Here is a 16,297-nt window from a genome sequence, read left to right on the forward strand (position 1 = left end):
TCGGTTTTGGCATGTCGTCCCCAAAGATGAAACGGCTACGTCTCGTTCGTTGCAACACCGCAGTTGGAACGAGCTTCGGCGAACTGGAAGAGGAAGAGGGCAGAGCTTCGAAAACTATGTAGAGAGAGGAAGTATGCTTGTGATTTTCAGTGTGTGAAATGCAGTGGAATGGCTAGCCTATTTATAGGCCAAGCCACCATACAGGGTCAACCAAGCCATGAAGGCTCATCATGGCAGATTCGTAACCGTCGGCGGTTACAAGCGTGTAGAGCGTGTGGATTTCTCACGTGGCAGCTCTGATTGTGCCACTCTTGACGAGGTGTCAAGCCACTTGGATTGCTGACTCAACGGTGGTCTAAAAAGATTATTATGGGTCCAGACCCAAGCCCAAAGACCAATTGCCAAGATCCAAGTCCGAGATCGAGATCGAGATCGAGATCAGGCCCGGGCCCGCGCCCGAGCCCGCATTCGGGCTCGGGCTAGGGCGGCGGCGGCGCGCGCGTGTGCGGGCTCTTTCACCCATCTTGGTCCACTATAATTATTAAGTAACATAAATTCACTTAATTTAAACACATTAAAAGGTGTGTCACTTCTCCTATGTGGGATAATTAACACTAGTTAATTATTCCTTAAGCTCAAACTCCAAGCTTTAATTAAAAGCTAATTATGCCCAACTTTAATCCACTATTTCTCACCCACCGGAAATCGGATTTGAGAAAGTGAATATACTACATTTATCTACGTAAAATGTAGATCGACGCTATATCATTTAATTTCACAAAATTAAATGTCTCGTCATTTTTATTATTTGGTCAAAATCCATTGACCGGGCATATTGTACACCGTGATTTCTACAGGTTCCACTCCATCCGTGTTTTCACTTTACGAACTAAAAAATAATAGAAAAACTTTGTACAGTTAAATACAAGCCATACACAAGAAGCAGAAATCAATTTTCTTGCAATACCACATATAGACCTTGAACTTTAATCTTCCTGATGGTTTTCTTAGACTTTACAAAAGCGCCTTCACAGGCAAGTTCAGAATGATCTTCCCTCACCAGCTCTTCTTCTGATTTTAATAGTATATTTCTTAACCTACAAATTTAACAAGGAAAGATAATGTAATGCTGATATACGCTTTTAACTATCATTCTTTCGTGCAAAAGAAACCAAGATATGCTTTGGAAGCTAACTAATCATCTGAAAATTAAAAACAAAATCCAGAGATTATCTCACCCAAATGCATCCCTCAGCATTGAACTTTCATTTTTTTAAAAGGGAGGAGCTCCCATACAGCCCCCCTTAACCACGAGTGGAGGCATACACGGACAGATGCATCAGCATACCAGTTTCCTAGACCACTGCATCGGATTTAGATGAAGTATTAGAAGATCTGCTTCCATGAAAAGAAGCTAAAAACAAGAACTATCAACTTCAATATCTTTCATGTTCATCAGGCATAAAGTATCCTGAAGTTCCTATTAGAATATCTCCTAGCAAGATTACTTTGCACGAACTGTAGGATATCGACCACTCAAAGGATGAGAAGATACAACTGCATTCTTAAAAAACGTATTCAGCTTTTCTAAAAACTTCTTCAAATGACTCATACCAACCATCTAAATAACAGAGATGTCAAAATAGCTAAATTGGCAACTAAACATAATAAGATTTAGAAGGAAAATCTTGAAATAATCTACCTTGGCAATATCACTTAAATATCTTTCCAAATGAACTAGGAACACCAAACAAGATTCTATGAACCTGTCTCTTGGTTTGCATATTTTGTTCCGTTTCTCCAGTGAGACGCTGTTGCTACTGGTTGTTTCGGGGGTGGAGTTTACTTCCGTGTTAGTGACAGATTCAGATGACTCATCATAAGCAGAATCACGGTGCCATACAACGACTCTGTCATAACAATTCCCTGATGTATTGGCAAAATCAATGTGCCTTGCACCACCATTGGCCACTTTATCATCCAGCGGCAATGCCTTAGGGGAGTCACGAGCACCATAGCCCCCACCCTCAGAATCATACGGCTAACAGAGGGTATATGTCTAGTGCGAAATTTGGAAACAGAGGGCAGCCCGAGGCTATTGCCATGGTACCTCAGCCCCACCACTGAATCAGAATGAAGCTTGTGGTTTGTCAACTAGTTCTCCACCTATTCATAATATACCAAATTCAATATTAATGAATCACATAATGTATATAAACAAGAAATTGACTAAAGAAATAAGATATTGACCTCGAGCCGGAGTTTCTGCCCTCGGTAGACCAGCGGCAGCGAGGCAACCAACAACATTTCCAAACCCTTTTCGTTTCTGAAACTTTTAGTAAAGACTTCAAAGTTTAAAACTTTTTTGTGCAAATTAAAAGTGAAGCAACTTAGCGAGCGACGGCAGCGGTCACCAGCTGAAACAATAGCAGCAGCGGTGGTGTCGCGGTAGGAAGGGCTGTCAGCGTCGAGAAAGAGAACTCGGGAGAATCGATGGCTAAGTAGTCCACTTCTAGTTTAGAGTTTTTTTTTCAATTTGGAGAAGAGAAATGGTGAGAAGCGAGAGAGAGAGTATCGGAGGGACTGATTCAAATTTGAGATTGCCCCAGCCGACAGATTGAGAGTATACCATTGGAGGGACTGATTCAAATTTGGGAGTGCCCCAGCCGACGGATTGAGAGTATACCGTTGTACTTAGACATGCACAAACCGAACCGGCCCGGTGGTTAACCGTCGGTTCGGGCCCGCCGGTTCATGAACCGGAATCGGAACCGGCGGTTTGAACCGTCCGGAGGGTTGCCGGTTAACACGGGCCGGTTTAGGGTCGGCAAATTGTGAACCGTGAACCGGCGGTTCGGCAGTTTGAACCGCCGGTTCAACCGAATAAAAAAAAATTATTTATAAAAATTGATTTTTATATTTAAAATCAATTTTTACAAACAAATGAATACAAGAAATTTGTAATAGCCCATATATATTTGATGGGCTTGCGAAGAATGTTTTTTTGTTCCACTTTCGATGTGGGACAAAATCATTCTTGGTTGTTTCTCTTTTATAGAGACATCCTTGAATGTTTTATGTTCCACTTTCGATGTGGGACAAACTCATTCTTGGTTGTTTCTCTTTTATAGAGACATCCTTGAATGTTTTATGTTCCACTTTCGATGTAGGACAAACTCATTCTTGGTTGTTTCTGTTTTATAGAGACATCCTTGAATATTTTATGTTCCACTTTCGATGTGGGACAAACTCATTCTTGGTTGTTTCTATTTTATAGAGGCATCCTTAAATGTTTTATGTTCCACTTTCGATGTGGGACAAAATATGTTGAAGTACTTTCTTTTATAACTACATGTTTAGAGCATTCATTCATCTTTTTCCAATGTGGGATACAAAACTTTTTTTTGTCTTCTACTTTTCTTCATGTTTTGTATGATATATATAAACAAAATCATTATTCAAATATATTCTTGATTGATAAAAATAAACAATTATTGAGAAATATGATTTGTATATAGAAAATATTTATTTGTATAATAATTATTGTTAGGTTTATACAATTTGTATAAGAATTATTCTTTCAATGTGTATAATATTATTTATTAGTTAACATATACATAAATTTATAAACATAAGCAAATCATTAATGATAAATAACTAATGAATAATAGTTTATGTAATAATATTTGTTATTATTACATAAACTATTATGTCCTATTAAGTATTGATATTTTTTAAGTATTGATAATAATACTGGACATAATAGTTTATGTCGAATATTATTTATGTATTTATAAACTATTATGTCCAATATTATTCTATAATAAATTTATGTATTTATGATCAAAGCAAATTATTCTATTCATTAGTTATTTATGTATATATTTATAAAATATCAATACTTAATATTGGACATAATAGTTTATGTAATAATAACAAATATTATTACATAAACTATTATTCATTAGTTATTTATCATTAATGATTTGCTTTTGTTTATAAATTTATGTATATGTTAACTAATAAATAATATTATACACATTAAAAAATAATTCTTATACAAATTGTATAAACCTAACCATAATTATTATACAAATAAATATTTTCTATATACAAATCATATTTCTCAATAATTCTTTATTTTTATCAATCAAGAATATATTTGAATAATAATTTTGTTTATATATATCATACAAAACATGAAGAAAAATAGAAGACAAAAGAAAGTTTTGTATCCCACATTGGAAAAAGATGAATGAATGCTCTAAACATGTAGTTATAAAAGAAAATACTTCAACATATTTTGTCATACATCAAAAGTGAAACATAAAACATTCAAGGAAGTCTCTATAAAAGAGAAACATCCAAGAATGATTTTGTCCCACATCGAAAGTGGAACATAAAACATTCAAGGATGTCTCTATAAAAAAGAAACAACCAAGAATGATTTAGTCCCACATTGAAAGTGGAACATAAAACATTCAAGGATGTTTTTATAAAAGAGAAACAATTTAGAATGATTTTGTCCCACATCGAAAGTGGAACATAAAATATTCAAGGATGTCTCTATAAAAGAGAAACAACCAAGAATGAGTTTGTCCCACATCGAAAGTGGAACATAAACATTCAAGGATGTCTCTATAAAAGAGAAACAACCAAGAATGAGTTTGTCCCACATCGAAAGTGGAACATAAAACATTCAAGGATATCTCTATAAAAGATAAACAACCAAGAATGGTTTCTTAAATTCGCAAGCCCGTCAAATATATATGGGCTATTACGAATTTCTTGTATTCATTTGTTTGTAAAAATTGATTTTAAATATAAAAATCAATTTTTATAAATAAAAAATATTTTTTTTTAATTTCGGTTGAACCGCCGGTTCATGAACCGGAACCGGCGGTTCAGGCAAAAAACCGGCGGTTTTGAACCGCCTGGTGAACCGGCGGTTTTTTGAACCGGAACCGGAACCGCCGGGAGGTAGGCGGGCCGGTTCAGGTTCAAGCATTTCCTGAACCGTGAACCGCCGGTTCATGAACCGGAACCGGCGGTTCGTGACCCTTGTGCATGCCTAGTTGTACTGCTTTATTCTTTTCTTTTATTAATATACTGTTGGAATTATTACTTAAGATATATATAGTGTTGGGCTGATTTTATTAGTATTCATTTATTTATGTTTTGGGCTAGGTAAATATGTAAAATATTTTTGGCCCATATTAAATTCTTTTACTCGGGATCACGTGTTGTTATTTTCGTTGATTGGGTTTCCACGCAAGAAAGGGCGGACTTTATTTATTTTAGTTCACAAATTAGTTTAGTTAATTCCCGAGCTAATTTATTTAATTCCCGAATTCATTCTGAGAAGGATGAAGAAGTACGAGACTGACAATACGAGTTTCGAAGACGTGAGCGGTTGGCTGGCGTCACCCGTGACGCCTCCGGTGGCCGCATATAATTGAAATTTACGAAGCCCAAGGAAGCTTCTGACGCTGCTGCATCGTTGCCACTGCCGCATCTGGAGTCACCGCCAATCGCCCCAACCAGCCGACAGAGTTGCAAACAAATTTATCACAATGCCTGGTTAAAAGATTGGTTTATACAGGTATGCGAACCGAGATCGAGGAAGATAGTAGGGATAATGATAGTACAATATTATAGTCTTAACCTACTTTGAAACCATATTAAATTATACATGCAACATATTCAAGTAGAAAAGAGAATATTGTGCTTAATTGTTTGTAACTCTTAAAAGCTCCTAAGACTCCTAATATTCCCGCTCTCAATTAACAGTGTTACTTTAAGGGAAGTTAATTATAATGTCAACTAAGCTCAAACCTCCTCTCACGATTATGTTGCAAGACAATAGATCATCACAGAATATGTCACTCAAACGTGAAGAAATTATCCAACACTTCGAATATAAGCGAAATAATGAATAAAATGGATATTAAATAAATAGGAATTGTATAACTAAAGTCGTTATTAACACATCCCTAGAATACTATGAATTTAGTTAGACATGATAGAATAAGCAAAAAGACATAGTTTGAAGGGAAAACAAAGAAAACATAAGAACTATAATGATAAAACCCTAAGGTTGAATCTTGTAACATTGATCTTCTCTTAAATCTTTTTTCAAACAACTTTGATCTTGATAAACAATGGAAGAATTCTCAAATAGTATCTCTGGAATATATGCAGGAGAAGATCCTTTTGATGAAGCTTGAGGGGGCATTTATAGCCTTCAATTTCGTACTCCTTAATACGACAAATATTCAGCACAGTAAATCTTGGAGAGAAGTAGGTAAATTCTGTGCGCCGCATTTTCCCAGCATTCGCTGCAAATCCTTCCGTAGCTTCTATCTCTTGATTCGCGGTCGTTGCACTTTGTTTCAGTAGTCACTGGCAATCATCCCGTAGCTACTCGATCTCCCGGCGCGGTCGTTGAGCGTGCTCCTCTTTTCAACTCAACTTTTCCGAAGCGGACCGCTATCTGTTTAGCGGTCGCTGGTTGAGTTGCGACAGATAGCTGGACGACTTGAATTCTCCAGATTTTCATCTTCGACTTTTTGCTATCTTTTTAGGCTCTATTTTGCACGTTACTCACAAAACATGCCAAAATACCAAAATAGATAAACTATGTAATTAATGGGCATATAATGTAACTTTGACACTCAAAATGGACCAAATAATGGCCTTAAACAGTGCAAAATCCGAGTGTATCAATACGATACTCTAGCTTGCTTATATTACAATAGCTCCGCACACTTGAGGAATGTTGTTTGCACAAATTTAGGCGAGTCAGTAGTCTAGATGGAATATTTCCTCCGTTCCCTCATAGTTGAGTCATTTTTTTTATTTTAGGAAGTTCCCTCATAATTGAGTCATTTTTATATATTATAACACTTTTTCATACTCTTATTTTACTTTCTCTTTTTACTTTATACTTTCTTACTCTATCCTCTCTATTTTTTTCCCTCTTAGGGAACAAAAGGAGTATTAATCAATCGTTAAATACTAGGCTTGATTTATGTTTCTTGTTTTCTAACATTATATTTATATAAATATTCTCTTTGCGTGAACAAGGTACAAGGTTACCTAAATGCATTTTCATCCGAAAAATGTCGATTTCCAAAAAAATTATGAAATCAAATTAAAATATTGTGTACACGTGAAAAGCAGTGAGATAGCAACCTCTTACTTCCTTGTCCGCTATTAAATAGTTTGTATGTTCTATTAAAAATTAAACATTTTTTTGGATTATCTCATTAAAAATAATATATTTTCAAAAATAAAAACATCTCTATCCCTATTTATTCATCTCTTTTACTTTATTCTCTTTTCATTAACTCACAAAATAACACTACAACAAAACCTGTAGCGATTCGCAAATGTTGCATGTTTAATGGGACGGAAAAGTATCTCATATTTCCAATTTTATCTATCCACTATTAAATATTTAACTCATTCACTTCAATCACATTTTATTGCTAAAATAATACTACCTTCGGCTCCTAATAAAAGTCACATTTGGTTTGGACACCGATTTTAACAAATGTAAAGAAAAGTGGGTTAAATAAGTTAATGGACTACGAATTCCACTTTTATATATATATATATATATACATATATATATATATATATTACAACTTAAACTATTATTAATTGGTGAATGCAGATAAGTGAAAAAATAAAGTATGCATGGACTCTTCTTCGTTTCATTCATTCTTCCATCAACATGTGAGTTTTTTCACATGTTGAGTCCGGAATGTCGTGAAAACATAGTCTAATATGTATGATTTTTAATCTTGACCGTCATTTTTTCCTCATCCAATGAATAAAATATGTAGAGTTCTAGGTTCTACACTTAAGAATGGTTCTATCTTTAACGCAACCCTATATATATATATATATATATATATATAGGATAGTGATCAAGATATAACTAATCTTAAGTGTATAACTAGAGAACAAATCTCAGCCACACATCTTAATGGAACAAATATTATATATTTTAATAATACAAAATAGGCCAAGGGTATTTTTGGAAGGTACATTATCAAATTTAAATAGGCCAAGGGTATTTCTGGCGGTCAGCTCTGCCCCAGCGGTCACAGATTAGAGAGCGGAGGTGGTGGAGCGAGACGGCGTTAGCGGAGTGGACGTAGCTGTCGCAATTGAGGCACAGGGCGGCGCCGTCGGACTTGCAGTAAACCATCGCCATGAGTCGTGGCTGAAGGAGAGTATTTCGAATCTGGAGAAGGCGTTGGCTGAGGAGAGGGCTGCTAGCATGGAGGCGCAACTGAAGTCGCTGGCAGATATGGCAAAGGCAGAGCATGAGTTGAACGAATTGAGGGAGCGACTGATCCAAGCTTCTCATCGCAGCTGGGAGCTTCAAGAACAGATCAATCGCAAGCCTAATTGTGTTATATTGTAATGTGATCTTCGTTCAATCAACACTGGAGGATGGACCTTAAATGAATTGAATTATTGTTGTTCAATTCAATGTAACATGTAAAATCGAGAAACATTGAAAGATTGGTTGTTGAGAATATATCAGTAGTTAGGTACTTGGGTTTATTGACATATTAGGTTAAACACAACATTTTGATGATAGTAATTGATAAGTATAAACCTTTCCAATGTGTTTTTGGATTATTTTGTTTTCTAGGATCAGAAATATAAATCCAATTATGGATTTTTGCTCTGCCACATGAATGAGTATAAAAATTTTTACTTCACTCTTGTTTACAAAACACATCACTCTTATTGTGATTTTACTTCACTCTTGTTTACAAAACACATCACTCTTATTGTGATTTTGTTAACAAAACACATCACTCTTATTGTGATTTTGTTAACAAAACACATCACTCTTATTCTGATTTTACTTCACTCTCGTTAACAAAACACATCACTCTTATTCCGATTTTACTTCACTCTTGTTTACAAAACACATCACTCTTATTCTGATTTTACTTCACTCTTGTTAACAAAACACATCACTCTTATTCTGATTTTACTTCACTCTTGTTTACAAAACACATCACTCTTAGCATGATTTTACTTCACTTTTGTTTACAAAACACATCACTATTCGAATGATTTTACTTCACTCTTGTTTACAAAACACATCACTCTTATTGTGATTTTACTTCACTCTTGTTAACAAAACACATCACTCTTATTCTGATTTTACTTCACTCTTGTTAACAAAACACATCACTCTTATTCTGATTTTACTTCACTTTTGTTTACAAAACACATCACTCTTATTGTGATTTTACTTCACTCTTGTTTACAAAACACATCACTCTTATTGTGATTTTACTTCACTCTTGTTTACAAAACACATCACTCTTATTGTGATTTTACTTCACTCTTGTTTACAAAAGTGATTGTTGGAATGAATTTGATATTCCTTCTTCTTCTTGGCAGATTTTCGCTTCTTCGCACCTGGTGTTTTTTTTTATGTTTTTCATGTTTTTTTATGAATAGCTAAAGTGACTTCAATTACAATATGGTTAAGCGTATCAACAATACTATTACGATATTAATTAAAAACTAATTTCTACACAGCTTTCGCAGAAACCAAAATCAAATGGATCAGCTGAAGCCAAGTCCGCTCAATTCAAGGCCGCTGACGCCGATCAGCTTCATCGAGCGAGCCGCCACCGTCTACGCCGACTGCACCTCCATCGTCTACGGCTCCACCACCTACAGCTCGAACCGCCACTCAATCGCGGCGGATCTCGACGGAACGCTCCTGATCTCTCGCTCCTCCTTCCCTTACTTCATGCTCGTGGCGATCGAGGTCAGCAGCCTCCTCCGCAGCCTCATCCTCCTACTCGCCTTCCCTCTCATCGCCGTTTCTCAATGAATTTCTCAATGAATTCAATTTTGCACCTAACATGATTTTGGATTTAATTCGATCTGCAATGATAATAATACCCATGACTTGTTATTATGGAGTAAATTTGTGATTGAGGGAGCTAATATCTCATTAAATTCGAAAATTAATATTAGCCCTTGATTTTTTTGATCTTGTGGCTATTATTTGTTCTCTAGTTATATGGTTAAGAGGTGTTTGCCATAGATCATGACCCTATATATATATATATATATATATATATATATATATATATATATAGGGTGGTGATAATATACAAACTCCCTAAGATACAAACTATGCAAACTATAATCTCATCCATTAAGTATATTTAATCGACGGTTCTAATTTATGGGCTCTCAACATGTCAACATAGCTTATAAAAGATGTCACCAAGGGTTATTTTTGGGACAAAAATTATAAGCTAAAATCACAAAATCCGTTAGATTAAGGAATCCCAATATTATCGGCTATTCATCGCACCTCTCATTTATCATGTCTTCCCCTCTCTCTTCCATTCCATCAATTAAGCATGTTCAACACTCCACCCATTAAACACGTCTCACCTCTCCAATTTCCTCCATTCCACCGTTTCGAATCTGTACTCCACGCAATCGCCGTTCTTCAAGGATCGCGTTGACATGAGTTCTGCGAGGCGAGCGGGTCAAGCGGCTGGAGCGTCAGCCGGAGGTGAGGTTTCCGTTGAAAACCCCAATTTTCATCAACAATGTCAACAACAATGGAAAATCATACCTTTCCAATAATGTTAACACCAAATGTCAACAGCAAACTAATAATGTTAGCAACACACCTTCAGCAATGTCAACAACAAAAATAACCGGAGGAGCAACAACAAAATCAAAGCAGAATGTGATCAACACACCATCAACGATGTCAACAACAATGTAAACAACAACTCTAAAATCATTCGTTTGGCAACAATGACAACACCAACTCTAAAAATGTACATTTCCAATAATGTTAACACCAAATGTCAACATCAAATTAATAATGTCAGCAACACACCTTCAGCAATGTCAACAACAAAAATAACAGGAGGATCAACAACAAAATCAAAGCAGAATTGGAGTGAAATGAGGATGTATGTAACTGCCGGCGAAAAATATTTCCATATACACCCCCCGCTGACATAAATTGTACTGCCCGGTGACATCGAATTTGTAACCTCCTAACAGCCGTAGATTAGTTACAATGATGGTGTGTGATTAGAGTTTGTAGTTTGCATGATAAATGAGAGTTTGTATTTGATCACACCTCTATATATATATATATATATATATATATATAGGGTTGTGAAAATATATATATTAATTTATAATAAAAATGTAAGTGGAATAAGTTAGTAGAATTTGAGACCTACTTACCATTTGTGGTAAAAGTGATTTTGGCACGAGATTTTTTTTTTCTTTTGTTTTGTGAGTTAATGAAGAGAAAGTAAAGTAAGAATATTCTATTTTAGAAAATATTTCATTTTTAATGTAATAAAAAAAAGAAAAAAGTTTTATTTGAAACAGAGAGTGTAAAATATAAAATATTTAATTATAGACTAATAGTAGGAGTACTTTTTAAAATTGACTATTGAGATATCACATGTGAGATTAATGAATTCAATATTTAATTAAAGCATTTTGTTGCATGACGTCTAACTAAATTGACGAAGAGAAAACGAAATTGGGCTCATAGTCAAATAATTAGGACCTGCGCAGAATAAATAGTTTACATTGCCGCATACAAACGCAGTCGATTGAATCGAGATGATGATCAGGGAGATGGTTGAACGTTTTGTATACAAGGAGGTCTTATCAATTTACGAGAAATTCATTTGAGCCGCCACATGTTTGTACCTTACCTCGAGGGTATGACATCCCTCGAGGAGGTCTGTTCAATCTCGTCATATGCCCCCATTACCTCTTCGAAATCACCACCTTCGTAAGCTTCTCCTTCATCTCTCAAACCATCTTTACCTACGTGTGTGCTGTTGGAGTGGCATTATACCTGAGTGCAAGAAGCTCTGATCCCATATGTTTTCTACATTTTTAATGATGTATGCTTTTGTCTGTGCTGAAATACCTTCAACCGTCTGTAACATCTGGTGTTTTATTTCTTCATGTTTGTTGCTTTTGTGAAAAATAAAGAAAATGTTGTTAAGGAATAAGCATTTCCACAAGATAATAGTATCATACTAATTCATTAAATTCCTGAACCAAAACCAAAATACAAAAATAGAAAGAGACAGGGTAAGGAAAACAAAACATATGATCTTAAACATGAATTTGCAATGGGAAAGAAAAAGGAAAAAATCAACTTTTGGCTTGAACCATCATAATGAATTGATGATTCATGTCTGAGAATCCATGGCCAGAATGGTGCTGAGATTCATGGGATTCATGTAGTCCAATGATCCAGTAAGGATTTGCTGCACAATGATTCTGTTTGCTCTCTCAGAGGGATGGAATGGGTCCCAAAATGCATATACATCTCTGTTGGGGCACAGGTTGGAGAGTGGTGTACATAAACCTATCCCGTTGTACGGTCCCTGTCCGCAGCACGCCACCTTTGAGGTCACGAACCCTACCCAAGAAATAAGTTCATTAGTATGCATAAATATCATGTGCTCGTGTCCAGAACGGAGCTAGACATTCAATTCAGCGGGGAAAAATATATTTATATGAAGAAATTCTTGAAGTTTGAGGTGGGGCATTTAGTATAAATGGAAAATATTGAGGTGGGGCAATTAGTAGATCCGCCCTTGCTCGTGTGCGTGTGCGCATGAGTTAGAGATATACCGAATGCTTGAGGGTTGTTGATGAAGTCGTAGTGTGTGAGCTGTGTGTTGGCAGCGATGAAGACATTGCTACCGATCTCGGAGTTGAGCGAGAGAAGCATCTCGGTGAGCTGCGGGTTGAAGAGTCCGGCAGCTAGTTGGAGTTCCGGCGAGCACTCTCCGTTCCTGCTACGCTGAGCTAGCTCGGCCGGTACGCAGCCGAGTGGCCCGGTTCCGGTCACAAGAACCTTTTGTGCACCTAGCTCATGTAGTCTCTGCATTCATCAATAGTGGCTAGTGAATTAGACTCGATTGATGAGAATATCATTAAATTCACTACTATTAAGCCACCTAATTAAATTAGGCCTCTAATCATGTTGTCGAAGTGAATCTATGTTGGTAGTTGAATTAGTTTTAAGTATGTAATAAATTTGAATAAGTTATTCACATTATTATTGGAACATATTAGGAAGTAGATCTTCTATATTAATTCACCTATTCAATGACAACCACCAACATTTCTGTACCTTGACAAAGACTCATCTTCCCCCATTAATTAACTATGGATTTCTTTTACTATTTATATCTACGTTTTAATTGAAGGCACATGTTTCGACAACTAATAATATGTTTGTTTATTCATTACGATAGGATATTTCCCAAACAAGCGGTCCAACACTTATCCATCTATTATCATGCCCTCATTTCTATATTTATCAAAACATGCTATGTACAATAACTATTTTAGATGGTACTTGATGTATAAAGCAAAATTAGGTTTTTCTCTACTTAAAACTAAAATAGTATACATCAAAATTAGGTTTTTCACTACTGAAACTAAAATAAGTATTATACAACAAAGTCCTGATGAAATTGAATGTAATTCCTATTTTCATTTGATGAAAATGCAAATAAATTGTCATTTCATTCTGTCATACCAAATTAGATATTATGAGAGGAAGGACCTAAAAAGTTCTTTCAATTGAATCAATCAAATTAGATATTATGAGAGGAAGCAGAATATAAAGGAAAGAGTTGTACCATCAAAACTTTGCGATACTCGGAGATGATAAAGGGAACATAGTTCTGAAGAGAATATTGGCGTGAGCGGGCAGAAAATGGTACCAAATAATAGTTGTTAACAAAATCATTTCCTCCCAAAGTAATTAGGACCAAAGCTTCATTTACTAGTCTTTGAGTCTCTTCTGGTCCTATTATTTGACTCAATCTTGACTGATATTGCTGAAAATATTGCAGCTGTTGCCCAATTCTGATTATATTCACCTGTTGTTTTACCATACAAATCATATAATCAATCGATCAAGTAACAAATCAAATTCACTAATTATAATATATATAGGAGCATTAGAATTTGTATGAGCTTAAAATTAAAATCATGATTGTTGTCGATAACAATCACAGTTATCGATCAAGAACAAATCGAAATGATTAATTATAACTAAATATTTATAACTTACAATATCGATCAATCACAGTTCTCGCTACTTTTTTTTTTTTTTTAACTTTTGGTTCGTAATAGAATTAAAACGTACTATTATTTATTTTCATCATAAATACAACTTGTTTTAAACACTTTATGCAACTGCAACATTTAACGTGTATGATATGTACTGCATTTACATACGATTATCTATAGAGATGCACTTCTCGAACCCAAACATAAATATGTAGCTGTGAAAATAATAGTAGCAACATAATGAGTGATTCAAATTCTTTCTTTTACACTAGCATCTCAAAATAGATAAAATAGGACCAAATATATATGTAGGTTTTCCAAATTTACTCATGGACACTTTTTACAGGAGCCAACAAAAATGCATTCTATATGTTAAAAAAGAAGTTAAAAATACTGAAAACAAAACCAACCTATTCATGCTTATTTTGCTAAAGTAACTAAAATATACAATTATGTTTAAAAATAGTATATATATTGATAGTAGTAGTAATTAGCAAGAAGCATTCAATTCCAACTCAGAAATAGTACTACTGATCGGCAATGTAATTCATGTGAATCTTACCGACTCTTCTGCTAATCTAAATAGAGTTAGCCACAAGAATTGTAGTATTAATTTATATTAAAGAAAATTAATTACTTCATAAAAGACAAGCATACTTTTTCGTTGAATTTTAGAAAAATAATTAAATGTGTACTTACAAACTGAACTCCAGTGTCATTAAGGATTCCAACTCCAGCAGATGCAAAATTGGCGCCAATTAGCAAATTGGAGCCACTCATTGCTGGACTCAAATAAGGCAGAGGCGATTCACTTTGACCAATGCTCTGACCTAAATAAAAATATATTTAAAACTCATTACACTTAAATGTAGTTATGCTATGTTTGCGTGTATTGGTCTAATCACGAATTTTAAGAAATGTAATAGAAAATAAATTTAAAAAGTTAGTAAAATATACATATTAGTTTTATAATAAAATATGATTAGGAATGTGTTAGTGGAATATAGGGTCCACTACAAAAAAAAATGATAAAAGGTAAAATGTAACAAATTTTGTGGCACGGACTTAAATATAAAAATGTGACACTTTTTGGGACTGAGGGAGTACTTTATTTCGTCAATTCACGGACATGGTCCGAGCTGATGAAACGTAGCACGAGAGGGATGCGAGACTCAACTGATGAGATCGGGGATGTTGTAACCATTGGAGAAGCGGCCGGTGGCGCGGCGCCCGGGATAGTCGATTCCATAAGGTGGGGCATCCGCGCGTGCGGTCGTTGCGAGGTAGTTGTTGTTGCCAACGTCCACGAGCGAGTCCCCGAACACGAAGAATGCCCGGGCCTCGACACGCGTTGTAGTTGTCGAGGCTAGCAATGCAACCGAGAGAAGGAGAAGAAGGGTAGACATTTCGAAACCCTAATGTGGAGGAATGTGTGTATCCTATCAAAAAGGAAGTTTGTTTGAACACACAAGAAAATGCTCAAACTCTTATAAGGATATATAGAATGCTAAAAGGAGAAATGAGAATATAAATAGAGGATTGGTGATCACAGTGGATATAATAAAAGAGAACAGAAAAACAAGTGGGAAGGGTAGTTCTAGTGCATTCAATTCGACAGTTGGGTATTGCTTGTTCATTATAATCATAAGAATGGAGCAACCTAGAATTATTGAATCACAATTCAAGCAATAAAATCTTGCTTTTCATGAGGTGGTTGGTCATTAAGTAGCGATGTACATTTTTTTTATTGAGGTTATTGCATTTTCAATAAGTTGTACAAATACCTGATTGGCGGAATAGAGGTTATTATTAATTTTTTTAATTATTGTAGAATTAATTAACTATTTTTTAAAATGTTTCGTAGGAATTTTATATATCTATATAAATATGATGTGATAACTATCTACTCTTCCACCCTTGACCTCATCTTGATAGGGGTTTGACTTTTATGACACAAAATAAATACGAGAATTCTTGAAAAATTAAATTTTTTTGGTGATGATCATGTGTTATATAGTATTCGACGGAGTACATTAGAAATTAAATAAGAATTAATGATATAGTTGTATCGATTTTTTTATCGTATAATATGGGAATTCTGAACCTGCTTCTAACATACTATGATTATGCTCCTATAACTATGCTA

General features: G+C 35.1%; 1 protein-coding gene and 1 long non-coding RNA gene across 4 annotated transcripts; both read right to left on the reverse strand.

The window, feature by feature from the left end:
* Positions 1–843: 843 nt before the first annotated feature.
* On the reverse strand, positions 844–2,554 carry LOC121743810. 3 transcript variants are annotated; one of them, XR_006038335.1, is made up of 4 exons: positions 2,251–2,554; positions 1,767–2,166; positions 1,239–1,363; positions 844–1,097 (listed from the first exon to the last, which is right to left on the reverse strand). It is a non-coding gene; the product is annotated as an uncharacterized LOC121743810 (long non-coding RNA). The 3 variants fall into 3 exon arrangements; XR_006038336.1 differs by having other exon boundaries at positions 1,703–2,166; XR_006038334.1 differs by having other exon boundaries at positions 844–1,363.
* Positions 2,555–12,068: 9,514 nt separating this feature from the next.
* Positions 12,069–15,660, reverse strand: LOC121743802 (GDSL esterase/lipase At5g33370-like). Its single transcript, XM_042137169.1, has 5 exons — positions 15,329–15,660; positions 14,851–14,981; positions 13,716–13,958; positions 12,697–12,949; positions 12,069–12,481 (listed from the first exon to the last, which is right to left on the reverse strand). The coding sequence occupies exons 1-5, from the start codon at positions 15,555–15,557 to the stop codon at positions 12,249–12,251; spliced, it is 1,089 nt and encodes a 362-aa protein (XP_041993103.1). The 5' UTR covers positions 15,558–15,660; the 3' UTR covers positions 12,069–12,248.
* Between the last annotated feature and the right edge of the window lie 637 nt (positions 15,661–16,297).

Source organism: Salvia splendens, chromosome 8 (assembly GCF_004379255.2).
Source record: "Salvia splendens isolate huo1 chromosome 8, SspV2, whole genome shotgun sequence".
NCBI lineage: Eukaryota > Viridiplantae > Streptophyta > Magnoliopsida > Lamiales > Lamiaceae > Salvia > Salvia splendens.